General features: G+C 49.3%; 1 protein-coding gene and 1 non-coding gene across 2 annotated transcripts in view; both read left to right on the top strand.

Moving 5' to 3' along the window:
• The window catches only part of LOC120036214 (pecanex-like protein 1), a gene marked incomplete at its 3' end in the record, with an annotated part of 64,064 nt that overhangs the window by 13,385 nt on the left and 22,828 nt on the right, over positions 1–27,851 (top strand). Inside the window, exons 5-6 of the mRNA XM_038982695.1 lie at positions 6,033–8,087; positions 21,764–21,893. Of these exons, the coding sequence (XP_038838623.1) occupies positions 6,033–8,087; positions 21,764–21,893 (2,185 nt within the window). The remainder of the gene's footprint in view (positions 1–6,032; positions 8,088–21,763; positions 21,894–27,851) is intronic.
• Positions 3,758–3,833, top strand: trnaa-ugc. Its single transcript has one exon. It is a non-coding gene; the product is annotated as a tRNA-Ala (tRNA).

A 27,851-nucleotide genomic window follows, 5' to 3' on the forward strand; every position in this document is an offset into this window, starting at 1 on the left:
ATTGTGTGTCAGCCAGAGTGAGGCGACTCTGGGTCCATTGTGTGTCAGCCAGAGTGAGGCGACTCTGGGTCCATTGTGTGTCAGCCAGAGTGAGGCGACTCTGGGTCCATTGTGTGTCAGCCAGAGTGAGGCGACTCTGGGTCCATTGTGTGTCAGCCAGAGTGAGGTGACTCTGGGTCCATTGTGTGTCAGCCAGAGTGAGGCGACTCTGGGTCCATTGTGTGTCAGCCAGAGTGAGGTGACTCTGGGTCCATTGTGTGTCAGCCAGAGTGAGGCGACTCTGGGTCCATTGTGTGTCAGCCAGAGTGAGGCGACTCTGGGTCCATTGTGTGTCAGCCAGAGTGAGGTGACTCTGGGTCCATTGTGTGTCAGCCAGAGTGAGGCGACTCTGGGTCCATTGTGTGTCAGCCAGAGTGAGGCGACTCTGGGTCCATTGTGTGTCAGCCAGAGTGAGGCGACTCTGGGTCCATTGTGTGTCAGCCAGAGTGAGGTGACTCTGGGTCCATTGTGTGTCAGCCAGAGTGAGGCGACTCTGGGTCCATTGTGTGTCAGCCAGAGTGAGGTGACTCTGGGTCCATTGTGTGTCAGCCAGAGTGAGGCGACTCTGGGTCCATTGTGTGTCAGCCAGAGTGAGGCGACTCTGGGTCCATTGTGTGTCAGCCAGAGTGAGGCGACTCTGGGTCCATTGTGTGTCAGCCAGAGTGAGGCGACTCTGGGTCCATTGTGTGTCAGCCAGAGTGAGGCGACTCTGGGTCCATTGTGTGTCAGCCAGAGTGAGGCGACTCTGGGTCCATTGTGTGTCAGCCAGAGTGAGGTGACTCTGGGTCCATTGTGTGTCAGCCAGAGTGAGGTGACTCTGGGTCCATTGTGTGTCAGCCAGAGTGAGGCGACTCTGGGTCCATTGTGTGTCAGCCAGAGTGAGGCGACTCTGGGTCCATTGTGTGTCAGCCAGAGTGAGGCGACTCTGGGTCCATTGTGTGTCAGCCAGAGTGAGGCGACTCTGGGTCCATTGTGTGTCAGCCAGAGTGAGGTGACTCTGGGTCCATTGTGTGTCAGCCAGAGTGAGGCGACTCTGGGTCCATTGTGTGTCAGCCAGAGTGAGGCGACTCTGGGTCCATTGTGTGTCAGCCAGAGTGAGGCGACTCTGGGTCCATTGTGTGTCAGCCAGAGTGAGGCGACTCTGGGTCCATTGTGTGTCAGCCAGAGTGAGGCGACTCTGGGTCCATTGTGTGTCAGCCAGAGTGAGGCGACTCTGGGTCCATTGTGTGTCAGCCAGAGTGAGGCGACTCTGGGTCCATTGTGTGTCAGCCAGAGTGAGGCGACTCTGGGTCCATTGTGTGTCAGCCAGAGTGAGGCGACTCTGGGTCCATTGTGTGTCAGCCAGAGTGAGGCGACTCTGGGTCCATTGTGTGTCAGCCAGAGTGAGGCGACTCTGGGTCCATTGTGTGTCAGCCAGAGTGAGGCGACTCTGGGTCCATTGTGTGTCAGCCAGAGTGAGGCGACTCTGGGTCCATTGTGTGTCAGCCAGAGTGAGGTGACTCTGGGTCCATTGTGTGTCAGCCAGAGTGAGGCGACTCTGGGTCCATTGTGTGTCAGCCAGAGTGAGGCGACTCTGGGTCCATTGTGTGTCAGCCAGAGTGACTGCATTGTTTGAATTATTCAACATGTCCGCTCAACACCATTCTAATTAGCTAGCTGTCTCCTCTCTGATCGGATGGCAGAAAGAGAAGAGGCCAGAACTGAAGTCTGACCAGGGCTCTGTCCCAAATGGATCCCTATAAAGTGAACTACCTGCAGGGCTCAAGGTCAAAAGCAGTGCACTCTATATGGAATAGTGTTCCATTTGATACAGCCCAGGGGCTGAGAGGTTTATTCCCCCTCCCTCTGAGGACTAGCCTCCGCTTTACACTGTCCATTACAGTCTGACTTAGGTTGGGGTTTAAACCCAAGTAAACACTGTCCATTACAGAGTCTGACTTAGGTTGGGATTTAAACCCAAGTAAACACTGTCCATTACAGAGTCTGACTTAGGTTGGGGTTTAAACCCAAGTAAACACTGTCCATTAGAGTCTGACTTAGGTTGGGATTTAAACCCAAGTAAACACTGTCCATTAGTCTGACTTAGGTTGGGGTTTAAACCCAAGTAAACACTGTCCATTAGTCTGACTTAGGTTGGGATTTAAACCCAAGTAAACACTGTCCATTAGTCTGACTTAGGTTGGGATTCAAACCCAAGTAAACACTGTCCATTACAGAGTCTGACTTAGGTTGGGGTTTAAACCCAAGTAAACACTGTCCATTAGTCTGACTTAGGTTGGGATTCAAACCCAAGTAAACACTGTCCATTAGAGTCTGACTTAGGTTGGGATTTAAACCCAAGTAAACACTGTCCATTACAGAGTCTGACTTAGGTTGGGGTTTAAACCCAAGTAAACACTGTCCATTAGTCTGACTTAGGTTGGGATTCAAACCCAAGTAAACACTGTCCATTACAGAGTCTGACTTAGGTTGGGGTTTAAACCCAAGTAAACACTGCCCATTACAGAGTCTGACTTAGGTTGGGGTTTAAACCAAAGTAAACACTGCCCGTTAGAGTCTGACTTAGGTTGGGGTTTAAACCCAAGTAAACACTGTCCATTAGAGTCTGACTTAGGTTGGGATTTAAACCCAAGTAAACACTGTCCATTACAGAGTCTGACTTAGGTTGGGGTTTAAACCCAAGTAAACACTGTCCATTACAGAGTCTGACTTAGGTTGGGGTTTAAACCCAAGTAAACACTGTCCATTACAGAGTCTGACTTAGGTTGGGGTTTAAACCCAAGTAAACACTGTCCATTGCAGAGTCTGACTTAGGTTGGGGTTTAAACCCAAGTAAACACTGTCCATTACAGAGTCTGACTTAGGTTGGGGTTTAAACCAAAGTAAACACTGCCCGTTAGAGTCTGACTTAGGTTGGGGTTTAAACCCAAGTAAACACTGTCCATTAGAGTCTGACTTAGGTTGGGATTTAAACCCAAGTAAACACTGTCCATTACAGAGTCTGACTTAGGTTGGGATTCAAACCCAAGTAAACACTGTCCATTACAGAGTCTGACTTAGGTTGGGGTTTAAACCCAAGTAAACACTGTCCATTAGAGTCTGACTTAGGTTGGGATTTAAACCCAAGTAAACACTGTCCATTAGAGTCTGACTTAGGTTGGGGTTTAAACCCAAGTAAACACTGTCCATTAGAGTCTGACTTAGGTTGGGATTTAAACCCAAGTAAACACTGTCCATTACAGAGTCTGACTTAGGTTGGGATTCAAACCCAAGTAAACACTGTCCATTACAGAGTCTGACTTAGGTTGGGGTTTAAACCCAAGTAAACACTGTCCATTAGAGTCTGACTTAGGTTGGGATTTAAACCCAAGTAAACACTGTCCATTAGAGTCTGACTTAGGTTGGGGTTTAAACCCAAGTAAACACTGTCCATTAGAGTCTGACTTAGGTTGGGATTTAAACCCAAGTAAACACTGTCCATTAGTCTGACTTAGGTTGGGATTCAAACCCAAGTAAACACTGTCCATTACAGAGTCTGACTTAGGTTGGGGTTTAAACCCAAGTAAACACTGTCCATTAGAGTCTGACTTAGGTTGGGATTTAAACCCAAGTAAACACTGTCCATTAGTCTGACTTAGGTTGGGATTTAAACCCAAGTAAACACTGTCCATTACAGAGTCTGACTTAGGTTGGGATTCAAACCCAAGTAAACCCAAGGGGCCCCGTGTGGCTCAGTTGGTAGAGCATGGCGCTTGCAACGCCAGGGTTGTGGGTTCGATTCCCACGGGGGGCCAGTACAAAAAAAACAAAAAAGTATGAATGTATGTACTTGTAAGTCGCTCTGGATAAGAGCGTCTGCTAAATGACTTAAATGTAAATGTAAACACTGTCCATTACAGAGTCTGACTTAGGTTTGGTTTTAAACCCAAGTAAACAAACAACATCTAACATAACACTGCCATCTACTTTGAATGTGTGCAACTTTTAATCTGTGTTGAACTGAATCTTGTCCTTACTCAAGGTAACCACTGAGTGAAAATCCTCTGTTCACTTTGAGAAAGAGCTCTTGTGAATTCATGTTGTTATCATATTTGTTGTGTTAGTTAATGTTTTCTTGGACTCGTGTTTTGGACTGTTTGTTTTCCTCGGGAGAGAGACTTTCCTCAACACTTGGAAAACATACGAGAGCTCTGTTTTAAACAAGGTTACCGTGTTAACACAGCAGGATATCTGACCTCCACAGACTGCTGTACTAGGATGGGCCAATAGAGTTAGATAGAGATGAGAGCTCTGTTTTAACAAGGTTACCGTGTTAACACAGCAGGATATCTGACCTCCACAGACTGCTGTACTAGGATGGGCCAATAGAGTTAGATAGAATTGAGAGCTCTGTTTAAACAGACCTTTACCACTAGAGTTCAATTGTCTTTTTGACTCAAGCTGTGTCTTTACTGTCTTATATAGGACGTACAGGGAGGCAGGTAGCCTAGCGGTTAGAGAGTTGGACCAGTAACTGAAAGGTTGCTGGTTCGAATCCCCGAGCCGAGAAGGTGAAACGTCTGTGCCCTTGAGCAAGGCACTCAACCCTTATTTGCTCCAGTGGCGCGTACTATTTTGGCTGACGCTATAAAACAACGGATTCCACTGCACCTCTCCTCGCTCCGTCCCTCTGTCTCCTCTCTCCGTCCCTCTGCCCCCTCGCTCCGTCCCTCTGTCTCCTCTCTCCGTACCTCTGTCTCCTCGCTCCGTCCCTCTCTCCGTCCCTCTGTCCCTCTGCCCCCTCGCTCCGTCCCTCTGTCTCCTCGCTCCATCCCTCTGTCCCCTCTCTCCGTACCTCTGCCCCCTCGCTCCGTCCCTCTGTCTCCTCTCTCCGTCCCTCTGTCTCCTCGCTCCGTCCCTCTGTCTCCTCTCTCCGTCCCTCTGTCTCCTCTCTCCGTCCCTCTGTCTCCTCTCTCCGTCCCTCTGTCTCCTCTCTCCGTCCCTCTGTCTCCTCTCTCCGTCCCTCTGTCTCCTCTCTCCGTCCCTCTGTCCCCTCTCTCCGTCCCTCTGTCCCCTCTCTCCGTCCCTCTGTCCCCTCTCTCCGTCCCTCTGTCTCCTCTCTCCGTACCTCTGTCTCCTCGCTCCGTCCCTCTCTCCGTCCCTCTGTCCCTCTGCCCCCTCGCTCCGTCCCTCTGTCTCCTCGCTCCATCCCTCTGTCCCCTCTCTCCGTACCTCTGCCCCCTCGCTCCGTCCCTCTGTCTCCTCTCTCCGTCCCTCTGTCTCCTCGCTCCGTCCCTCTGTCTCCTCGCTCCGTCCCTCTGTCTCCTCGCTCCGTCCCTCTCTCCGTCCCTCTGTCCCCTCTCTCCGTCCCTCTGTCCCCACTCTCCGTCCCTCTGTCTCCTCTCTCCGTCCCTCTGTCCCCTCTCTCCGTCCCTCTCTCCGTCCCTCTGTCTCCTCTCCTGCTGCTCTACAATGTGTATCTGCTCAAACACATAACAGACCTGAGAACAGACCTGAGAACAGACCTGAGAACAGACCTGAGAACAGACCTGAGAACAGACCTGAGAACAGACCTGAGAACAGACCTGAGAACAGACCTGAGAACAGACCTGAGAACAGACTTGAGAACAGACTTGAGAACAGACCTTCACTAATTATCACATAGAACAGACTTGAGAACAGACTTGAGAACAGACCTTCACTAATTATCACATAGAACAGACTTGAGAACAGACTTGAGAACAGACTTGAGAACAGACTTGAGAACAGACCTTCACTAATTATCACATAGAACAGACCTGAGGACAGACCTGAGGACAGACCTGAGGACAGACCTGAGGACAGACCTGAGGACAGACCTGAGGACAGACCTGAGGACAGACCTGAGGACAGACCTGAGGACAGACCTGAGGACAGACCTGAGGACAGACCTTCACTAATTATCACATAGAACAGACCTGAGAACAGACTTGAGAACAGACCTTCACTAATTGATCTCCTTTCCTCCCCTCCAGACATGATGTCTGACCCAAAGATTTACTGCCTTGTCTCCAGCCACTCCTTCGCCTCCATGCAGCCCTCCACCTCCCTTGGCCCCTCCGAGCTCTCCTGCGACCCCGCCAACCATTGTGGCTCCGCCTCCCACCCCTTCAGCCAATCCATGTCCTCTTGTGACACAGAGGTGTCGGCCCACGCCCCCGGGTTGCACTCCCAGTCCTTCAGGAAGGAGCCTCGTACCCGGGGTCTACCCCGCACCTCCAGCTCTGCCGGATCAGCCTTCCCCGACCCCTCCCTGCCCTCAGCTGACATCAGCCTCTACCCCCCTCCTTGGAGAGGGGGCCTGGACCCGGTGTGTGAGCTGGAAGCTGCCAGACCCCGCCGGCCAGGTGCTGAAGCTGGAGGACAGGGGAATAGGGAGGGGGCTGGAGGACAGGGGAATAGGGAGGGGGCTGGAGGACAGGGGAATAGGGAGGGGGCTGGAGGACAGGGGAATAGGGAGGGGGCTGGAGGACAGGGGAATAGGGAGGGGGCTGGAGGACAGGGGAATAGGGAGGGGGCTGGAGGACAGGGGAATAGGGAGGGGGCTGCGGCTGAAAGGTTCTGCCATCATCCGGACCAGGCCTCCACCTCTGGCTGCTCCACAGCCTGCTACAGACACCAGCAGGACTCCTGTAGACACCAGCAGGACTCCTGCAGGCAAGGGCTGGCAGGGGAGGGGGGGTCAGGTTTGTACCAGGCCGACCAGGGTGGTGGGGGGAAGGTCAGTGCAGACAGCCTCCGTAGCCTGAGCACACGTAGCAGCGGCTCGACCGAGAGTTACTGCAGCGGTACGGACAGAGACACCAACAGCACCGTCAGCAGCTTCCACAGCGAGCAGACCAGCTCCACGCACGTGGAGAGTTTACTGTCCCTGTCAGGGGATGAGCAGCGTGGGACTGGGAGGGACAGGGGAGGTGGGGATGCTGCTGCTACTGGGCCCGGGCCCACCTCGACAGGGGAGGGCAGGACTTCTACTCTGGGGTCCAGCCTGGGTTCTAGTATCTCAAGAGGACTGAACAGCCTGCCTTCCAGGGAGGCAAATAAGAACCCCCATGCCAACGAGCTGACAGCCAAACAGCCGTCCTCCTCCGCCACGTCCCCCTCTATCACCAACCCTAACCCCCCAGCCTCGGCCCAGGAGCCTCCGGCAGGCTCGTCCTACAGCAGTAGCACGAGGACCAGTGCAGACGGCTCGGCGTGCACAGCCAGCAGGGAACAGGACCGGGGGAGAGGAGAGAAAGAGGACGTAAAGTCCGCCAACCTCGTCCAACGAACTTCTTCCTCCTTGGGCGCCGTGCGCAACAGCGGGCGCCGTCGGACCGGTAAGAAACGGGCGAGCAGCTTCGATGCCAGCCGCCACAGGGACTACATGTTGTTGCGTGGCATGGCCAAGCCGCGCAGTGCGGTATTCGCTGCCGGGGGTGGTGAGGAGGACTGGAGCGAAGCCAGTGACCTTAGCTGTGCTTCCAGCCTTCAGTCCACCCAATCACATCACTTCAGCACTGACTCCTCCTCCTCCACCACCTCCCATTCTTGCCACTCTCCCGAGGGACGCTACCGCGCCCTGAAAGTCAAGCACAGTCCCTCCCACAGCCACTCCCACAGCCACTCCCACACAGCCGCCGCCACCACCACAGCCTCCACCTCCTCCTCTTCACAGAAAGCTCAGGCCGGATATGAGGCGGGAGGAGGGAGGGCCGGGGGAAGAGGCAAGCGCCGCACCTCTGGTCGGACACCCAGCACGGGCAGCGCCAAAACCCACGCCCGGGTGCTGAGCCTGGACAGCGGCACGGCGGCTTCCGCCTGCCTTAACGAGCCCCATCGCCTGGGGGCCCCCGCCCCTGGGCTCCGACCTCTCACCACCTCCAAATCTGACCTGGAAGCCAAAGAGGGGGAGGTCCTGGACGCTGCGTCCCTATTGGGCAGGGCCTCACAGCTGGAGTCAGTAACCAGGTCCAGGAATAGTCTACCCAGCCAGACAGCCTTCTCTTCAGAGCCCCTGGACGCTACCACCGCCGGCTCTTCACGAGGTGGGTATCCCGGGTTGGGGTTGGGGTGGGTATCCCGGGTTGGGGTTGGGGTGGGTATCCCGGGTTGGGGTTGGGGTGGGTATCCCGGGTTGGGGTTGGGGTGGGTATCCCGGGTTGGGGTTGGGGTGGGTATCCCGGGTTGGGGTGGGTATCCCGGGTTGGGGTGGGTATCCGAGGTTGGGGTGGGTATCCGAGGTTGGGGTGGGTATCCGGGGTTGGGGTGGGTATCCCAGGTTGGGGTTGGGGTGGGTATCCCAGGTTGGGGTTGGGGTGGGTATCCCGGGTTGGGGTGGGTATCCCGGGTTGGGGTGGGTATCCCGGGTTGGGGTGGGTATCCCGGGTTGGGGTGGGTATCCCGGGTTGGGGTTGGGGTGGGTATCCCGGGTTATAGTTTAGTGGGTATCTAGGGTTATAGTTTAGTGGGTATCTAGGGTTATAGTTTAGTGGGTATCTAGGGTTATAGTTTAGTGGGTATCTAGGGTTATAGTTTAGTGGGTATCCAGGGTTGGGGTGGGTATCCAGGGTTATAGTTTAGTGGGTATCTAGGGTTATAGTTTAGTGGGTATCCAGGGTTTTAGTTTAGTGGGCATCTAGGGTTATAGTTTAGTGGGCATCTAGGGTTATAGTTTAGTGGGCATCTAGGGTTATAGTTTAGTGGGTATCCAGGGTTATAGTTTAGTGGGTATCTAGGGTTAGTGGGTATCCAGGGTTATAGTTTAGTGGGTATCCAGGGTTATAGTTTAGTGGGTATCTAGGGTTATAGTTTAGTGGGTATCTAGGGTTAGTGGGTATCCAGGGTTATAGTTTAGTGGGTATCCAGGGTTATAGTTTAGTGGGTATCCAGGGTTATAGTTTAGTGGGTATCCAGGGTTATAGTTTAGTGGGTATCCAGGGTTATAGTTTAGTGGGTATCTAGGGTTATAGTTTAGTGGGTATCTAGGGTTATAGTTTAGTGGGTATCTAGGGTTATAGTTTAGTGGGTATCTAGGGTTATAGTTTAGTGGGTATCTAGGGTTATAGTTTAGTGGGTATCTAGGGTTATAGTTTAGTGGGTATCTAGGGTTATAGTGTAGTGGGTATCTAGGGTTATAGTGTAGTGGGTATCTAGGGTTATAGTGTAGTGGGTATCTAGGGTTATAGTGTAGTGGGTATCTAGGGTTATAGTGTAGTGGGTATCTAGGGTTATAGTGTAGTGGGTATCTAGGGTTATAGTGTAGTGGGTATCTAGGGTTATAGTGTAGTGGGTATCTAGGGTTATAGTGTAGTGGGTATCTAGGGTTATAGTGTAGTGGGTATCTAGGGTTATAGTGTAGTGGGTATCTAGGGTTATAGTGTAGTGGGTATCTAGGGTTATAGTGTAGTGGGTATCTAGGGTTATAGTGTAGTGGGTATCTAGGGTTATAGTGTAGTGGGTATCTAGGGTTATAGTGTAGTGGGTATCTAGGGTTATAGTGTAGTGGGTATCTAGGGTTATAGTGTAGTGGGTATCTAGGGTTATAGTGTAGTGGGTATCTAGGGTTATAGTGTAGTGGGTATCTAGGGTTATAGTGTAGTGGGTATCTAGGGTTATAGTGTAGTGGGTATCTAGGGTTATAGTGTAGTGGGTATCTAGGGTTATAGTGTAGTGGGTATCTAGGGTTATAGTGTAGTGGGTATCTAGGGTTATAGTGTAGTGGGTATCTAGGGTTATAGTGTAGTGGGTATCTAGGGTTATAGTGTAGTGGGTATCTAGGGTTATAGTGTAGTGGGTATCTAGGGTTATAGTGTAGTGGGTATCTAGGGTTATAGTTTAGTGGGTATCTAGGGTTATAGTTTAGTGGGTATCCAGGGTTATAGTTTAGTGGGTATCTAGGGTTAGTGGTTATCCAGGGTTATAGTTTAGTGGGTATCCAGGGTTATAGTTTAGTGGGTATCTAGGGTTATAGTTTAGTGGGTATCTAGGGTTAGTGGGTATCCAGGGCTATAGTTTAGTGGGTATCTAGGGTTAGTGGGTATCCAGGGCTATAGTTTAGTGGGTATCTAGGGTTAGTGGGTATCCAGGGTTATAGTTTAGTGGGTATCCAGGGTTATAGTTTAGTTGGTATCTAGGGTTAGTGGGTATCTAGGGTTATAGTTTAGTGGGTATCTAGGGTTAGTGGGTATCCAGGGTTATAGTTTAGTGGGTATCTAGGGTTATAGTTTAGTGGGTATCTAGGGTTATAGTTTAGTGGGTATCTAGGGTTATAGTTTAGTGGGTATCTAGGGTTATAGTTTAGTGGGTATCTAGGGTTATAGTTTAGTGGGTATCTAGGGTTATAGTTTAGTGGGTATCTAGGGTTATAGTTTAGTGGGTATCTAGGGTTATAGTTTAGTGGGTATCCAGGGTTATAGTTTAGTGGGTATCCAGGGTTATAGTTTAGTGGGTATCTAGGGTTAGTGGTTATCCAGGGTTATAGTTTAGTGGGTATCCAGGGTTATAGTTTAGTGGGTATCCAGGGTTATAGTTTAGTGGGTATCCAGGGTTATAGTTTAGTGGGTATCCAGGGTTATAGTTTAGTGGGTATCTAGGGTTAGTGGGTATCCAGGGCTATAGTGTAGTGGGTATCTAGGGTTATAGTGTAGTGGGTATCTAGGGTTATAGTGTAGTGGGTATCTAGGGTTATAGTGTAGTGGGTATCTAGGGTTATAGTGTAGTGGGTATCTAGGGTTATAGTGTAGTGGGTATCTAGGGTTATAGTGTAGTGGGTATCTAGGGTTATAGTGTAGTGGGTATCTAGGGTTATAGTGTAGTGGGTATCTAGGGTTATAGTGTAGTGGGTATCTAGGGTTATAGTGTAGTGGGTATCTAGGGTTATAGTGTAGTGGGTATCTAGGGTTATAGTGTAGTGGGTATCTAGGGTTATAGTGTAGTGGGTATCTAGGGTTATAGTGTAGTGGGTATCTAGGGTTATAGTGTAGTGGGTATCTAGGGTTATAGTGTAGTGGGTATCTAGGGTTATAGTTTAGTGGGTATCTAGGGTTATAGTTTAGTGGGTATCCAGGGTTATAGTTTAGTGGGTATCTAGGGTTAGTGGTTATCCAGGGTTATAGTTTAGTGGGTATCCAGGGTTATAGTTTAGTGGGTATCTAGGGTTATAGTTTAGTGGGTATCTAGGGTTAGTGGGTATCCAGGGCTATAGTTTAGTGGGTATCTAGGGTTAGTGGGTATCCAGGGCTATAGTTTAGTGGGTATCTAGGGTTAGTGGGTATCCAGGGTTATAGTTTAGTGGGTATCCAGGGTTATAGTTTAGTTGGTATCTAGGGTTAGTGGGTATCTAGGGTTATAGTTTAGTGGGTATCTAGGGTTAGTGGGTATCCAGGGTTATAGTTTAGTGGGTATCTAGGGTTATAGTTTAGTGGGTATCTAGGGTTATAGTTTAGTGGGTATCTAGGGTTATAGTTTAGTGGGTATCTAGGGTTATAGTTTAGTGGGTATCTAGGGTTATAGTTTAGTGGGTATCTAGGGTTATAGTTTAGTGGGTATCTAGGGTTATAGTTTAGTGGGTATCTAGGGTTATAGTTTAGTGGGTATCCAGGGTTATAGTTTAGTGGGTATCCAGGGTTATAGTTTAGTGGGTATCTAGGGTTAGTGGTTATCCAGGGTTATAGTTTAGTGGGTATCCAGGGTTATAGTTTAGTGGGTATCCAGGGTTATAGTTTAGTGGGTATCCAGGGTTATAGTTTAGTGGGTATCCAGGGTTATAGTTTAGTGGGTATCTAGGGTTAGTGGGTATCCAGGGCTATAGTTTAGTGGGTATCTAGGGTTAGTGGGTATCCAGGGTTATAGTTTAGTGGGTATCCAGGGTTATAGTTTAGTGGGTATCTAGGGTTAGTGGTTATCCAGGGTTATAGTTTAGTGGGTATCTAGGGTTAGTGGTTATCCAGGGTTATAGTTTAGTGGGTATCCAGGGTTATAGTTTAGTGGGTATGCAGGGTTATAGTTTAGTGGGTATCTAGGGTTATAGTTTAGTGGGTATCTAGGGTTAGTGGGTATCTAGGGTTAGTGGGTATCCAGGGCTATAGTTTAGTGGGTATCTAGGGTTATAGTTTAGTGGGTATCTAGGGTTAGTGGGTATCCAGGGCTATAGTTTAGTGGGTATCTAGGGTTAGGGCTATAGTTTAGTGGGTATCTAGGGTTATAGTTTAGTGGGTATCTAGGGTTATAGTTTAGTGGGTATCTAGGGTTATAGTTTAGTGGGTATCTAGGGTTATAGTTTAGTGGGTATCTAGGGTTATAGTTTAGTGGGTATCTAGGGTTATAGTTTAGTGGGTATCTAGGGTTATAGTTTAGTGGGTATCTAGGGTTATAGTTTAGTGGGTATCCAGGGTTATAGTTTAGTGGGTATCTAGGGTTATAGTTTAGTGGGTATCTAGAGTTAGTGGGTATCCAGGGTTATAGTTTAGTGGGTATCTAGGGTTATAGTTTAGTGGGTATCTAGGGTTAGTAGGTATCCAGGGTTATAGTTTAGTGGGTATCTAGGGTTAGGGTTATAGTTTAGTGGGTATCTAGGGTTATAGTTTAGTGGGTATCTAGGGTTATAGTTTAGTGGGTATCTAGGGTTATAGTTTAGTGGGTATCTAGGGTTATAGTTTAGTGGGTATCTAGGGTTATAGTTTAGTGGGTATCCAGGGTTATAGTTTAGTGGGTATCTAGGGTTATAGTTTAGTGGGTATCTAGAGTTAGTGGGTATCCAGGGTTATAGTTTAGTGGGTATCTAGGGTTATAGTTTAGTGGGTATCTAGGGTTAGTAGGTATCCAGGGTTATAGTTTAGTGGGTATCTAGGGTTAGGGTTATAGTTTAGTGGGTATCTAGGGTTATAGTTTAGTGGGTATCTAGGGTTATAGTTTAGTGGGTATCTAGGGTTATAGTTTAGTGGGTATCTAGGGTTATAGTTTAGTGGGTATCTAGGGTTATAGTTTAGTGGGTATCTAGGGTTATAGTTTAGTGGGTATCCAGGGTTAGGGTTATAGTTTAGTGGGTATCTAGGGTTAGTAGGTATCCAGGGTTATAGTTTAGTGGGTATCTAGGGTTAGGGTTATAGTTTAGTGGGTATCTAGGGTTATAGTTTAGTGGGTATCTAGGGTGATAGTTTAGTGGGTATCTAGGGTTATAGTTTAGTGGGTAGTTTGTGTCAGGGTGGTAAGCTGATGCTGATAGTTAGGTTACCTTGTTTTCATTGTGGACGAGTAACCTCGCATCGTAACCTCAGTGTTTCTTCTGGCGTAGAGGATCGACCGACGCGGTCAGAGAGGTGCTTATCATGAAGCTATCTGACGCTTTAATGGAAACTGAATCAAAGCATTTAACATCGCTGTTAAGTCATGCAGCTTGTTAGCTAGTAGTCTAGGCCTTCACTGCACTGTTAAGTCATGCAGCTAGTTAGCTAGTAGTCTAGGCCTTCACTGCACTGTTAAGTCATGCAGCTAGTTAGCTAGTAGTCTTTCCCTGCACTGTTAAGTCATGCAGCTTGTTAGCTAGTAGTCTAGGCCTTCACTGCACTGTTAAGTCATGCAGCTAGTTAGCTAGTAGTCTAGGCCTTCACTGCACTGTTAAGTCATGCAGGTAGTTAGCTAGTAGTCTTTCACTGCACTGTTAAGTCATGCAGGTAGTTAGCTAGTAGTCTTTCACTGCACTGTTAAGTCATGCAGGTAATTAGCTAGTAGTCTTTCCCTGCACTGTTAAGTCATGCAGCTTGTTAGCTAGTAGTCTAGGCCTTCACTGCACTGTTAAGTCATGCAGGTAGTTAGCTAGTAGTCTTTCACTGCACGGTTAAGTCATGCAGGTAGTTAGCTAGTAGTCTTTCACTGCACTGTTAAGTCATGCAGGTAGTTAGCTAGTAGTCTAGGCCTTCACTGCACTGTTAAGTCATGCAGCTAGTTAGCTAGTAGTCTAGGCCTTCACTGCACTGTTAAGTCATGCAGCTAGTTAGCTAGTATTCTTTCACTGCACTGTTAAGTCATGCAGCTAGTTAGCTAGTAGTCTAGGCCTTCATTGCACTGTTAAGTCATGCAGCTTGTTAGCTAGTAGTCTAGGCCTTCATTGCACTGTTAAGTCATGCAGCTTGTTAGCTAGTAGTCTATGCCTTCATTGCACTGTTAAGTCATGCAGCTTGTTAGCTAGTAGTCTAGGCCTTCATTGCACTGTTAAGTCATGCAGCTTGTTAGCTAGTAGTCTGTCTTCACTGCACTGTTAAGTCATGCAGCTTGTTAGCTAGTAGTCTATGCCTTCACTGCACTGTTAAGTCATGCAGCTTGTTAGCTAGTAGTCTAGGCCTTCACTGCACTGTTAAGTCATGCAGCTTGTTAGCTAGTAGTCTATGCCTTCACTGCACTGTTAAGTCATGCAGCTTGTTAGCTAGTAGTCTAGGCCTTCACTGCACTGTTAAGTCATGCAGCTTGTTAGCTAGTAGTCTATGCCTTCACTGCACTGTTAAGTCATGCAGCTTGTTAGCTAGTAGTCTATGCCTTCACTGCACTGTTAAGTCATGCAGCTTGTTAGCTAGTAGTCTAGGCCTTCACTGCACTGTTAAGTCATGCAGGTAGTTAGCTAGTAGTCTAGGCCTTCACTGCACTGTTAAGTCATGCAGCTTGTTAGCTAGTAGTCTGTCTTCACTGCACTGTTAAGTCATGCAGCTTGTTAGCTAGTAGTCTAGGCCTTCATTGCACTGTTAAGTCATGCAGCTTGTTAGCTAGTAGTCTATGCCTTCATTGCACTGTTAAGTCATGCAGGTAGTTAGCTAGTAGTCTAGGCCTTCACTGTGCTGTTAAGTCATGCAGCTTGTTAGCTAGTAGTCTATGTCTTCACTGCACTGTTAAGTCATGCAGCTTGTTAGATAGTAGTCTAGGCCTTCACTGCACTGTTAAGTCATGCAGGTAGTTAGCTAGTAGTCTAGGCCTTCACTGTGCTGTTAAGTCATGCAGCTTGTTAGCTAGTAGTCTATGCCTTCACTGCACTGTTAAGTCATGCAGGTAGTTAGCTAGTAGTCTAGGCCTTCACTGCACTGTTAAGTCATGCAGCTTGTTAGCTAGTAGTCTGTCTTCACTGCACTGTTAAGTCATGCAGCTTGTTAGCTAGTAGTCTAGGCCTTCATTGCACTGTTAAGTCATGCAGCTTGTTAGCTAGTAGTCTAGGCCTTCATTGCACTGTTAAGTCATGCAGCTAGTTAGCTAGTAGTCTAGGCCTTCACTGCACTGTTAAGTCATGTAGCTTGTTAGCTAGTAGTCTGTCTTCACTGCACTGTTAAGTCATGCAGCTTGTTAGCTAGTAGTCTAGGCCTTCATTGCACTGTTAAGTCATGCAGCTTGTTAGCTAGTAGTCTGTCTTCACTGCACTGTTAAGTCATGCAGCTTGTTAGCTAGTAGTCTATGCCTTCATTGCACTGTTAAGTCATGCAGGTAGTTAGCTAGTAGTCTAGGCCTTCACTGTGCTGTTAAGTCATGCAGCTTGTTAGCTAGTAGTCTATGTCTTCACTGCACTGTTAAGTCATGCAGCTTGTTAGATAGTAGTCTAGGCCTTCACTGCACTGTTAAGTCATGCAGGTAGTTAGCTAGTAGTCTAGGCCTTCACTGCACTGTTAAGTCATGCAGGTAGTTAGCTAGTATTCTGTCTTCACTGCACTGTTAAGTCATGCAGCTTGTTAGCTAGTAGTCTAGGCCTTCATTGCACTGTTAAGTCATGCAGCTAGTTAGCTAGTAGTCTAGGCCTTCACTGCACTGTTAAGTCATGCAGCTTGTTAGCTAGTAGTCTGTCTTCACTGCACTGTTAAGTCATGCAGCTTGTTAGCTAGTAGTCTAGGCCTTCATTGCACTGTTAAGTCATGCAGCTTGTTAGCTAGTAGTCTGTCTTCACTGCACTGTTAAGTCATGCAGCTTGTTAGCTAGTAGTCTAGGCCTTCATTGCACTGTTAAGTCATGCAGCTTGTTAGCTAGTAGTCTAGGCCTTCATTGCACTGTTAAGTCATGCAGGTAGTTAGCTAGTAGTCTAGGCCTTCATTGCACTGTTAAGTCATGCAGCTTGTTAGATAGTAGTCTATGTCTTCACTGCACTGTTAAGTCATGTAGCTAGTTAGCTAGTAGTCTTTCCCTGCACTGTTAAGTCATGCAGGTAGTTAGCTAGTAGTCTTTCACTGCACTGTTAAGTCATGCAGCTAGTTAGCTAGTAGTCTTTCACTGCACTGTTAAGTCATGCAGCTTGTTAGCTAGTAGTCTTTCACTGCACTGTTAAGTCATGCAGCTTGTTAGCTAGTAGTCTATGTCTTCACTGCACTGTTAAGTCATGCAGCTAGTTAGCTAGTAGTCTTTCACTGCACTGTTAAGTCATGCAGCTAGTTAGCTAGTAGTCTTTCACTGCAAGAAGGGTTTTTCCTCTAACTCAAATCGATGGAATTCTGCTGCCCACATCATGACGTATCACATTCCACAGTTAGATTGTCATTGCTGCCGCTTTCTGACCTATTCGAATTTCTGTAATGAGTCAATGTCAAGGAATCCCTTTCAATTGAAACTTGGATTACAGGTTATGTCTGCTCTAATGCTATATGATACGGGGCCTTAAAGTATTCACACCCCTTGACGTTCTTTCACGTTTGTTGTTACAGCCTGAATTTAACATGGATTAAGTTGAGATTTTGTGACTCTGATATACACACAATACCCCAATAATGTCAAATAATTCTTTCTTTTTTTTAAATATATTTTTAGAAATGCATTAAAAATGAAAAGCTGAAATGTATTGAGTCAATAAGTATTCAACCCCTTTGTTATGGCGAACCTAAATAAGTTCAGGTCAGGTCACAAGTCACATAATAAGTTGCATGGACTCACTCTGTGTGCAAAAATAGTGTTTAACAGGATTTTTAAATGAGTACCCCATCTCTGTATCCCACACATACAATTATCTGTAAGTTCCCTTAGTCGAGCAGTCCTTAATGATTGACAAGCATACCCATAACATGATGCAGCCACCACTATGCTTGAAAATATGGGGAGTGATACTCAGTAATGTGTTGTATTGGATTTTCCCCAAACATAACACTTTGTATTCAGGACAAAAAAGTTAACTTTTTTAAACTTTTTGACAAATTCTTTGCTGTTTTACTTTAGTGCCTTATTGCAAACAGGATGCATGTTTTGAAATATTTTTTATATTTTTTATTCTGCACAGGCTTCCTTCTTTTCACTCTGTCAATTCGGTTAGTATTGTCAAATCAAATTGTATTGGTCGCATACACATATTTAGCAGATGTTATTGTGGGTGTAGTGAAATGCTTGTGTTTCTAGCTCCAACAGTGGAATAGTATCTAACAATTCACAACAATACACACACATCTAAAAGTAAAATAATGGAATTAAGTAATATATAAATATTAGATTCAGCAATATCGGAGTGGCATTAACTAAAATACATTAAAATAGAATACAGTAAATACATATGAGATGAATAAAGCAGTATTTAAACATTATTAAAGTGGCTAGTGATTCCAAGTCTATGTACAGTACCAGTCACAAGTTTGGACACACATACTCATTCCAGGGTTTTTCTTTATTTTTACTATTTTCTACATTGTAGAATAATAGTGAAGACATCAAAAATATGAAATAACACTTATGGAATCATGTAGTAACCAAACAAGTGTTAAACAAATTAAAATATATTTTATAATTGAGATTCTTCAAAGTAGCCACCCTTTGCCTCGATGACCGGTTTGCACACTCTTGGCATTCTCTCAACCAGCTTCATGAGGTAGTCACCTGGAATGCATTTCAATCAACAGGTGTGCCTTTTTAATTTGTGGAACTTCTTTCCTTAATGCGTTTGAGCCAATCAGTTGTGTTGTGACATGGTAGGGGTGGTATACAGAAGATAGCCCTATTTGGTAAAAGACCAAGTCCATATTATGGCAAGAACAGCTCAAATAAGCAAAGAGAAATGACAGTCCGTCATTACTTTAAGACATGAAGGTCAGTCAATCCGCAAAATGTGTTCAAGTGCAGTCGTAAAAACCATCAAACGCTATGATGAAACTGGCTCTCATGAGGACCGCCACAGGAAAGGAAGACCCAGAGTTACCTCTGAGGCAGAGGATATGTTCATCAGAGTTAACTGCACCTCAGATTGCAGCCCAAATAAATGCTTCACAGAGTTCAAGTAACAGACACATCTCAACATGAACAGTTCAGAGGAGACTGTGTGAATCAGGCCTTCATGGTCAAATTTCTGCAAAGAAACCACTACTAAAGGACACCAATAAGAAGAAAAAGAGACTTACTTGGGCCAAGAAACATGAGCAAGAAGGAGAGTGATGGAGTGCTACATCAGATAACCTGTCCTCCACAATCACCCGACCTCAACCCAATTGAGATGGTTTGGAATGAGTTGGACCGCAGAGTGAAGAAAAAGCAGCCAACACGTGCTCAGCATATGTGGGAACTCCTTCAAGACTGTTGGAAAAGCATTCCAAGTGAAGCTGGTTGAGAGAATGCCAAGAGTGTGCAAAGCTGTCATCAAGGCAAAAGTAGCTACTTTGAAGAATCTCAAATAAAATATATTTTCATTTATTTAACACGATTTTGGTTACTACATGATTCCATAAGTGTTATTTCGTAGTTTTGATGTCTTCACTATTATTCTACAAAGTAAAAAATAGAGATAAACCCTTGAATTAGTAGGTGTCCAAACTTTTGACTGGTACTTTATATAGGGCAGCAGCCTCTAAGGTGCAGGGTTGCGTAACCGGGTGGAAGCCGGCTAATGATGGCAAAGTAACTACAATGTTGTTGATCCATCCTCAGTTTTCTTCTATCACAGCAATTTAACTCTAACTGTTTTAAAGTCACCATTGGCCTCATGGTGAAATCCCTGAGCGGTTTCATTCTTCTCTGGCAACTAAGTTAGGAAGGACGCCTGTATCTTTGTAGTGACTGGGTGTATTGATACACCATCCAAAGTGTAATTAATAACTTCACCATGCTCAAAGGGATATTCAATGTCTGCTTTTTTATTTTTACCCATCAACCAATCGGTGCCCTTCTTTGCGAGGCATTGGAAAACCTGGTCTTTGTGGTTGAATCTGTGTTTGAAATGCACTGCTCGACTGAGGGACCTTACAGATAATTGTATGTGTGGGGTACAGAGATGAGGTAGTCATTCAAAAATCATGTTAAACACTATTATTACACACAGAGTCCATGAAACTTATTATGTGACTTGTTAAGCACATTTTCACTCCTGAACATATTTAGGCTTGACATAACAAAATTATTGAATACTTACTGACTCAAGACATTTCAGCTTTTCTTTTTGAATTAATTTGTAAACATTTAGAAAAAAGAAAAAAAAAACATAATTCCACTTTGACTTTCATGGGGTATTGTGTGTAGGTCCCCCCCCCCCCCCAAAAAAAAATCTAAATTTAATCAATGTTAAATTCAGGCTGTAAGACACAACACGTGGAACAAGTCAATGGGTGAGAATAGTTTCTGAAGGGCCTGTACATCACCATCTATACCACTGTATGTACTGTAGCTTTACAGTGTGATCCCACTCTTAGCACTCTAGTCTCTCTAAATAAGGACTTGGTCATAGCTTGGCGTTTCCCTCTCGGAGTTGGTATTAACGATTTCCTGTCTTGTAATTTGTTGGTCTCTTATGAGTCATGGTATGGATGCTGGGTATTTTCTTCAGTCAGCTGGGCGCCAGTGTATATATATATATACCACCACCAGTCTGGGTGTGTCTGGACCTGTCTGCCAGGGTTGGCAGTGAGTGGACGGTAACAGTCCTAATCTACCGTGGTTTAGCTTGGTTTGCAGCTGAGCTGAGTGATTCCATTTACGCCTGCAGAGAGAAATTGAGAGGTAGCCAGGGTAGTGTCACCTATAATACACTCTGAGGAGGACAGTTACTAACAGGTCGTGTGACCTTGGGCCATTTTTTTGAGTTTAGATGAATCATTTGGTTTGGTTGTATTACCTAGTCTCTGACATGTATGGATCTGACTGACTGAATGGTTGAGGTGTGTGTGTGTGTGTGTGTGTGTGTGTGTGTGTGTGTGTGTGTGTGTGTGTGTGTGTGTGTGTGTGTGTGTGTGTGTGTGTGTGTGTGTGTGTGTGTGTGTGTGTGTGTGTGTGTGTGTGTGTGTGTGTGTGTGTGTGTGTGTGTGTGTGTGTGTGTGTGTGTGTGTGTGTGTGTGTGTGTGTGTGTGTGTGTGTGTGCGTGCGTGCGTGCGTGCGTGCGATGGGCTTTAGTAGTGTTGTACATAACTGCAGCTTTCTTTCAACTGATTTACTTAACACGTGATCGTTGTTAGTATCTCTGTCTGATGTCCAGGCAGGAACTGTTGTTAGTATCTCTGTCTGATGTCCAGGCAGGAACTGTTGTTAGTGACTGTTCTGATATCCCTGTGGCATAGGGCACGGGTATTCAACTCTTACCCGACCGGGTCTGGAATATTTCTGCTTTTCTTTTCTACCTGATAACAACACACCTGGTGTCCCAGGTCTAAATCAGTCCCTGATTTAGAGGAGAACAATATAAAATGGCAGTAGAACTGATTTCCAGCTCCAGAGTTAATTTAGAGTTGTATAGGCCCCTCTGCAGAGCTCTGCTATGGGCTTGAGTATCACTAAATTGATCAGTAACATTTTGAAGCTGAGCCATTTGCTCGTGCTCTGCTGTGCAGTACAGTCATATCTGACTAAGATCATAACATGAAGTCAGAAGTACTTCAACCTCGTCCAATAGAAGACAGGAGAGATTATTTCACAGAAAATAATAACGTTCCTTGAGTTGTCGGAGTTTAGAGTGACGAAAAGTAGCCAACAACTAACTGCTCTCTCATGTCTCTTCCTTGAGCAGAGCAGGCCAAACGAAGACGTTGCTATGGATACTCACAGACTCAGAGAACCATGAGCAGAGCAGCTCAAAGAGGAGCCGTCGCTATGGATACTCACAGACTCAGAGAACCATGAGCAGAGCAGCTCAAAGAGGAGCTGTCGCTATGGATACTCACAGACTCAGAGAACCATGAGCAGAGCAGCTCAAAGAGGAGCCGTCGCTATGGATACGTAGACTCTGAGAGCCATGAGCAGAGCAGCCCAAAGAGGAGCCGTTGCTATGGATACGTAGACTCAGAGAGCCATGAGCAGAGCGAGCTTTGTGCAGGGAGTGAGTGACTGACCGAGAGAAGCAGCTAATGGATTTACTAATGGAGGAAGTTATTTCTGGTTTCGGGCCGGGCCTTAAATGTTGCAGAAGCAATCGGGCCTGGGTGTAGCGTAGGGCCTGAACGTTGTGGGCATGGGAAGGGCTTAAAATTCATGCCCGTGCAGGGCTCTAGTCTGCTGGTGTGTTGCTCAGTGAGGCTCAGGCCTAGTGTTCTCTTCTCTAAGCAGTGGCCAGCCATGCTGACGTGGAGACAAAAGGGAATGTTCATCCCCTTACTGTTTTGCTGCTCCCAAATAGGATCTTTTAACAGGTGGTCACCATAGAGATGTACTTAGAGATATCATCTCTTTCCAATAGCCGCTTCTGTGACAGCATGGGCAGCTCCATTAAGGGCTATCAGGCTTTGGTACAAATGTGTCCTCTATCCAACTCTATGGTTGTCAGCCGTGTTGCTAACCCCTCCCCACTGTGCTCTCTCTCTCGCCTTGACAGCCCCCGGGAGCGAGGACACGGTGACGTTTCGGCGTGAGCGTAGTACGTTCCGTCGGCAGGCGGTGCGGCGGCGGCACAACGCGGGGAGTAACCCCACGCCCCCCTCCTCCCTCATCGGATCACCTCTCAGGTACGCTCCGCAATGCATGCTGGGCCGTCCACGGACAGGCTCAGGGATCGGGGTTAGCTGTGCATGTTGGCTAACGGACATGGAGGGAGTCCGGGAGGGTACCCTTTGCAGTGTATGTTGGGTAATCGTAAAGGACAGGGATATAGGGTTTCTGGGTAGAGCTGTGCATGTTGGGTAATGGACATGGTCAAAGGTGGGGCTCTGGGGTTAGGGTCATGCAGCAGGTTGCCACTTCCCTTCCATCAACTTCCGTCAAACTCTTTCCCACTCATTCCTTCCTCTAACACCAGTGTAGGTCCTGTCCAGTCACTGGAAGGCAGGGAGGGGGATTAGGTCCTGTCACTGGAAGGCAGGGAGGGGGATTAGGTCCTGTCACTGGAAGGCAGGGAGGGGGATTAGGTCCCGTCACTGGAAGGCAGGGAGGGGGATTAGGTCCCGTCACTGGAAGGCAGGGAGGGGGATTAGGTCCCGTCACTGGAAGGCAGGGAGGGGGATTAGGTCCCGTCACTGGAAGGCAGGGAGGGGGATTAGGTCCTGTCACTGGAAGGCAGGGAAGGGGATTAGGTCCCGTCACTGGAAGGCAGGGAGGGGGATTAGGTCCTGTCCAGTCACTGGAAGGCAGGGAGGGGGATTAGGTCCTGTCCAGTCACTGGAAGGCAGGGAGGGGGATTAGGTCCCGTCACTGGAAGGCAGGGAGGGGGATTAGGTCCCGTCACTGGAAGGCAGGGAGGGGGATTAGGTCCCGTCACTGGAAGGCAGGGAGGAGGATTAGGTCCCGTCACTGGAAGGCAGGGAGGGGGATTAGGTCCTGTCACTGGAAGGCAGGGAAGGGGATTAGGTCCCGTCACTGGAAGGCAGGGAGGGGGATTAGGTCCTGTCCAGTCACTGGAAGGCAGGGAGGGGGATTAGGTCCTGTCACTGGAAGGCAGGGAGGGGGATTAGGTCCCGACCTGTCACTGGAAGGCAGGGAGGGGGATTAGGTCCCGTCCTGTCACTGGAAGGCAGGGAGGGGGATTAGGTCCTGTCCAGTCACTGGAAGGCAGGGAGGGGGATTAGGTCCTGTCACTGGAAGGCAGGGAGGGGGATTAGGTCCCGTCCTGTCACTGGAAGGCAGGGAGGGGGATTAGGTCCTGTCACTGGAAGGCAGGGAGGGGGATTAGGTCCTGTCCAGTCACTGGAAGGCAGGGAGGGGGATTAGGTCCCGTCCTGTCACTGGAAGGCAGGGAGGGGGATTAGGTCCCGTCCTGTCACTGGAAGGCAGGGAGGGGGATTAGGTCCCGTCCTGTCACTGGAAGGCAGGGAGGGGGATTAGGTCCCGTCCTGTCACTGGAAGGCAGGGAGGGGGATTAGGTCCTGTCACTGGAAGGCAGGGAGGGGGATTAGGTCCTGTCACTGGAAGGCAGGGAGGGGGATTAGGTCCCGTCCTGTCACTGGAAGGCAGGGAGGGTGATTATGTCCTGTCCTGTCACTGGAAGGCAGGGAGGGGGATTAGGTCCTGTCAATGGAAGGCAGGGAGGGGGATTAGGTCCCGTCCTGTCACTGGAAGGCAGGGAGGGTGATTATGTCCTGTCCTGTCACTGGAAGGCAGGGAGGGGGATTAAGGTCCTGTCCTGTCACTGGAAGGCAGGGAGGGGGATTAGGTCCTGTCCTGTCACTGGAAGGCAGGGAGGGTGATTATGTCCTGTCCTGTCACTGGAAGGCAGGGAGAGGGATTAGGTCCTGTCAATGGAAGGCAGGAAGGGGGATTAAGGTCCTGTCAATGGAAGGCAGGGAGGGGGATTAGGTCCTGTCAATGGAAGGCAGGGAGGCGGATTAGGTCCTGTCAATGGAAGGCAGGGAGGGTGGATTAGGTCCTGTCCAGTCACTGGAAGGCAGGGAGGGGGATTAGGTCCTGTCCTGTCACTGGAAGGCAGGGGGGGAGATTAGGTCCTGTCCAGTCAGTGGAAGGCAGGGAGGGGGGATTAGGTCCTGTCCAGTCACTGGAAGGCAGGGAGGGGGATTAGGTCCCGTCCTGTCACTGGAAGGCAGGGAGGGGGGATTAGGTCCTGTCACTGGAAGGCAGGAAGGGGAATTAGATCCCGGTCTATACCTTGGAAGGCAGGGAGGGGAATTAGGTCCTGTCTTCTGCTCTGGAAGGCAGGGAGGGGGATTAGGTTCTGTCTTCTACGCTGGAAGGCAGGGAGGGGGATTAGGTCCTGTCTTCTGCTCTGGAAGGCAGGGAGGGGGATTAGGTTCTGTCTTCTGCTCTGGAAGGCAGGGAGGGGAATTAGGTCCTGTCTTCTGCTCTGGAAGGCAGGGAGGGGGATTAGGTCCTGTCTTCTACGCTGGAAGGCAGGGAGGGGGATTAGGTCCTCTCCTCTACGCTGGAAGGCAGGGAGGGGAATTAGATCCTCTCCTCTACGCTGGAAGGCAGGGAGGGGAATTAGATCCTCTCCTCTACGCTGGAAGGCAGGGAGGGGGATTAGGTCCTCTCCTCTACGCTGGAAGGCAGGGAGGGGAATTAGGTCCTGTCTTCTACGCTGGAAGGCAGGGAGGGGAATTAGGTCCTGTCTTCTACGCTGGAAGGCAGGGAGGGGGATTAGGTCCTCTCTACGCTGGAAGGCAGGGAGGGGGATTAGGTCCTCTCTACGCTGGAAGGCAGGAAGGGGGATTAGGTCCTGTCTTCTACGCTGGAAGGCAGGGAGGGGGATTAGGTCCTCTCCTCTACGCTGGAAGGCAGGGAGGGGAATTAGGTCCTCTCTACGCTGGAAGGCAGGGAGGGGAATTAGGTCCTCTCTACGCTGGAAGGCAGGGAGGGGAATTAGGTCCTCTCCTCTACGCTGGAAGGCAGGGAGGGGAATTAGGTCCTGTATTTTACGCTGGAAGGCAGGGAGGGGGATTAGGTCCTCTCTACGCTGGAAGGCAGGGAGGGGAATTAGGTCCTCTCCTCTACGCTGGAAGGCAGGGAGGGGAATTAGGTCCTGTCTTCTACGCTGGAAGGCAGGGAGGGGTATTAGGTCCTCTCTACGCTGGAAGGCAGGGAGGGGAATTAGGTCCTGTATTCTACGCTGGAAGTCAGGGAGGGGGATTAGGTCCTCTCCTCTACGCTGGAAGGCAGGGAGGGGGATTAGATCCTCTCCTCTACGCTGGAAGGCAGGGAGGGGGATTAGATCCTCTCCTCTACACTGGAAGGCAGGGAGGGGGATTAGGTCCTCTCTACGCTGGAAGGCAGGGAGGGGAATTAGGTCCTCTCTACGCTGGAAGGCAGGGAGGGGAATTAGGTCCTCTCTACGCTGGAAGGCAGGGAGGGGTATTAGGTCCTCTCTACGCTGGAAGGCAGGGAGGGGGATTAGGTCCTGTATTCTACGCTGGAAGGCAGGGAGGGGGATTAGGTCCTCTCTACGCTGGAAGGCAGGGAGGGGGATTAGGTCCTGTATTCTACGCTGGAAGGCAGGGAGGGGGATTAGGTCCTCTCCTCTACGCTGGAAGGCAGGGAGGGGGATTAGATCCTCTCCTCTACGCTGGAAGGCAGGGAGGGGGATTAGGTCCTCTCTACGCTGGAAGGCAGGGAGGGGGATTAGGTCCTTTCTACGCTGGAAGGCAGGGAGGGGGATTAGATCCTGTCTTCTACGCTGGAAGGCAGGGAGGGGAATTAGGTCCTCTCTACGCTGGAAGGCAGGGAGGGGGATTAGGTCCTTTCTACGCTGGAAGGCAGGGAGGGGGATTAGATCCTCTCCTCTACGCTGGAAGGCAGGGAGGGGGATTAGGTCCTCTCTACGCTGGAAGGCAGGGAGGGGAATTAGGTCCTGTATTCTACGCTGGAAGGCAGGGAGGGGGATTAGGTCCTGTATTCTACGCTGGAAGGCAGGGAGGGGGATTAGGTCCTCTCTACGCTGGAAGGCAGGGAGGGGGATTAGGTCCTGTATTCTACGCTGGAAGGCAGGGAGGGGGATTAGGTCCTCTCCTCTACGCTGGAAGGCAGGGAGGGGGATTAGATCCTCTCCTCTACGCTGGAAGGCAGGGAGGGGGATTAGGTCCTCTCTACGCTGGAAGGCAGGGAGGGGGATTAGGTCCTTTCTACGCTGGAAGGCAGGGAGGGGGATTAGATCCTGTCTTCTACGCTGGAAGGCAGGGAGGGGAATTAGGTCCTCTCTACGCTGGAAGGCAGGGAGGGGGATTAGGTCCTTTCTACGCTGGAAGGCAGGGAGGGGGATTAGATCCTCTCCTCTACGCTGGAAGGCAGGGAGGGGGATTAGGTCCTCTCTACGCTGGAAGGCAGGGAGGGGAATTAGGTCCCGTATTCTACGCTGGAAGGCAGGGAGGGGGATTAGGTCCTCTCTACGCTGGAAGGCAGGGAGGGGAATTAGGTCCTGTCTTCTACGCTGGAAGGCAGGGAGGGGAATTAGGTCCTCTCCTCTACGCTGGAAGGCAGGGAGGGAGATTAGGTCCTGTCACTGGAAGGCAGGGAGGGGGATTAGGTCCTCTCTACGCTGGAAGGCAGGGAGGGGGATTAGGTCCTCTCTACGCTGGAAGGCAGGGAGGGGGATTAGGTCCTGTCTTCTACGCTGGAAGGCAGGGAGGGGGATTAGGTCCTCTCTACGCTGGAAGGCAGGGAGGGGAATTAGGTCCTGTATTCTACGCTGGAAGGCAGGGAGGGGGATTAGGTCCTGTATTCTACGCTGGAAGGCAGGGAGGGGGATTAGGTCCTCTCTACGCTGGAATGCAGGGAGGGGGATTAGGTCCTGTATTCTACGCTGGAAGGCAGGGAGGGGGATTAGGTCCTCTCCTCTACGCTGGAAGGCAGGGAGGGGGATTAGATCCTCTCCTCTACGCTGGAAGGCAGGGAGGGGGATTAGGTCCTCTCTACGCTGGAAGGCAGGGAGGGGGATTAGGTCCTTTCTACGCTGGAAGGCAGGGAGGGGGATTAGATCCTGTCTTCTACGCTGGAAGGCAGGGAGGGGAATTAGGTCCTCTCTACGCTGGAAGGCAGGGAGGGGGATTAGGTCCTTTCTACGCTGGAAGGCAGGGAGGGGGATTAGATCCTCTCCTCTACGCTGGAAGGCAGGGAGGGGGATTAGGTCCTCTCTACGCTGGAAGGCAGGGAGGGGAATTAGGTCCCGTATTCTACGCTGGAAGGCAGGGAGGGGGATTAGGTCCTGTCACTGGAAGGCAGGGAGGGGGATTAGGTCCTCTCTACGCTGGAAGGCAGGGAGGGGGATTAGGTCCTGTCTTCTACGCTGGAAGGCAGGGAGGACGATTCATTGTACCATGGCCTCATGGTGCATGATGTGTTTCTCTCTGCCTCCAACTCTGTCCATTCTCCTGCATGAGTTTGTTTCTCTTTTGGGGTTTTCAATCTGTTTCTCCTTTACTTCCCAAATAGTTCTATTTCCTGTGTTATTTCGAGGAGCAGAAACAAGGGAACTCCTAACAGACAAATTCAGAGCTGAGCTGGTCGGCCAAGCATGTGTCCCAAGAGGAGGAGGTGGAGGTGGGGGTAGAGGAGGTGGGGGTGGGGGTAGAGGAGGTGGGGGTGGGGGTAGAGGAGGTGGGGGTGGGGGTAGAGGAGGTGGGGGTAGAGGAGGTAGAGGAGGAGGTGGAGGTGGGGGTAGAGGAGGTGGGGGTAGAGGAGGTGGGGGTAGAGGAGGTGGGGGTAGTAGAGGAGGAGGTGGTAGTAGAGGAGGAGGTGGTAGAGGAGGTGGGGGTAGAGGAGGTGGAGGTGGGGGTAGAGGAGGTGGAGGTGGAGGTAGAGGAGGTGGGGGTAGAGGAGGTGGAGGTGGGGGTAGAGGAGGTGGGGGTAGAGGAGGTGGGGGTAGAGGAGGTAGAGGAGGAGGAGGTTGGGTAGAGGAGGAGGAGGTTGGGTAGAGGAGGTAGAGGAGGAGGAGGTTGGGTAGAGGAGGTGGAGGAGGAGGAGGTGGGGTAGAGGAGGAGGAGGTTGGGTAGAGGAGGTGGAGGAGGAGGAGGTTGGGTAGAGGAGGT

Source organism: Salvelinus namaycush, unplaced genomic scaffold (assembly GCF_016432855.1).
Source record: "Salvelinus namaycush isolate Seneca unplaced genomic scaffold, SaNama_1.0 Scaffold1248, whole genome shotgun sequence".
NCBI classification, from domain to species: domain Eukaryota; kingdom Metazoa; phylum Chordata; class Actinopteri; order Salmoniformes; family Salmonidae; genus Salvelinus; species Salvelinus namaycush.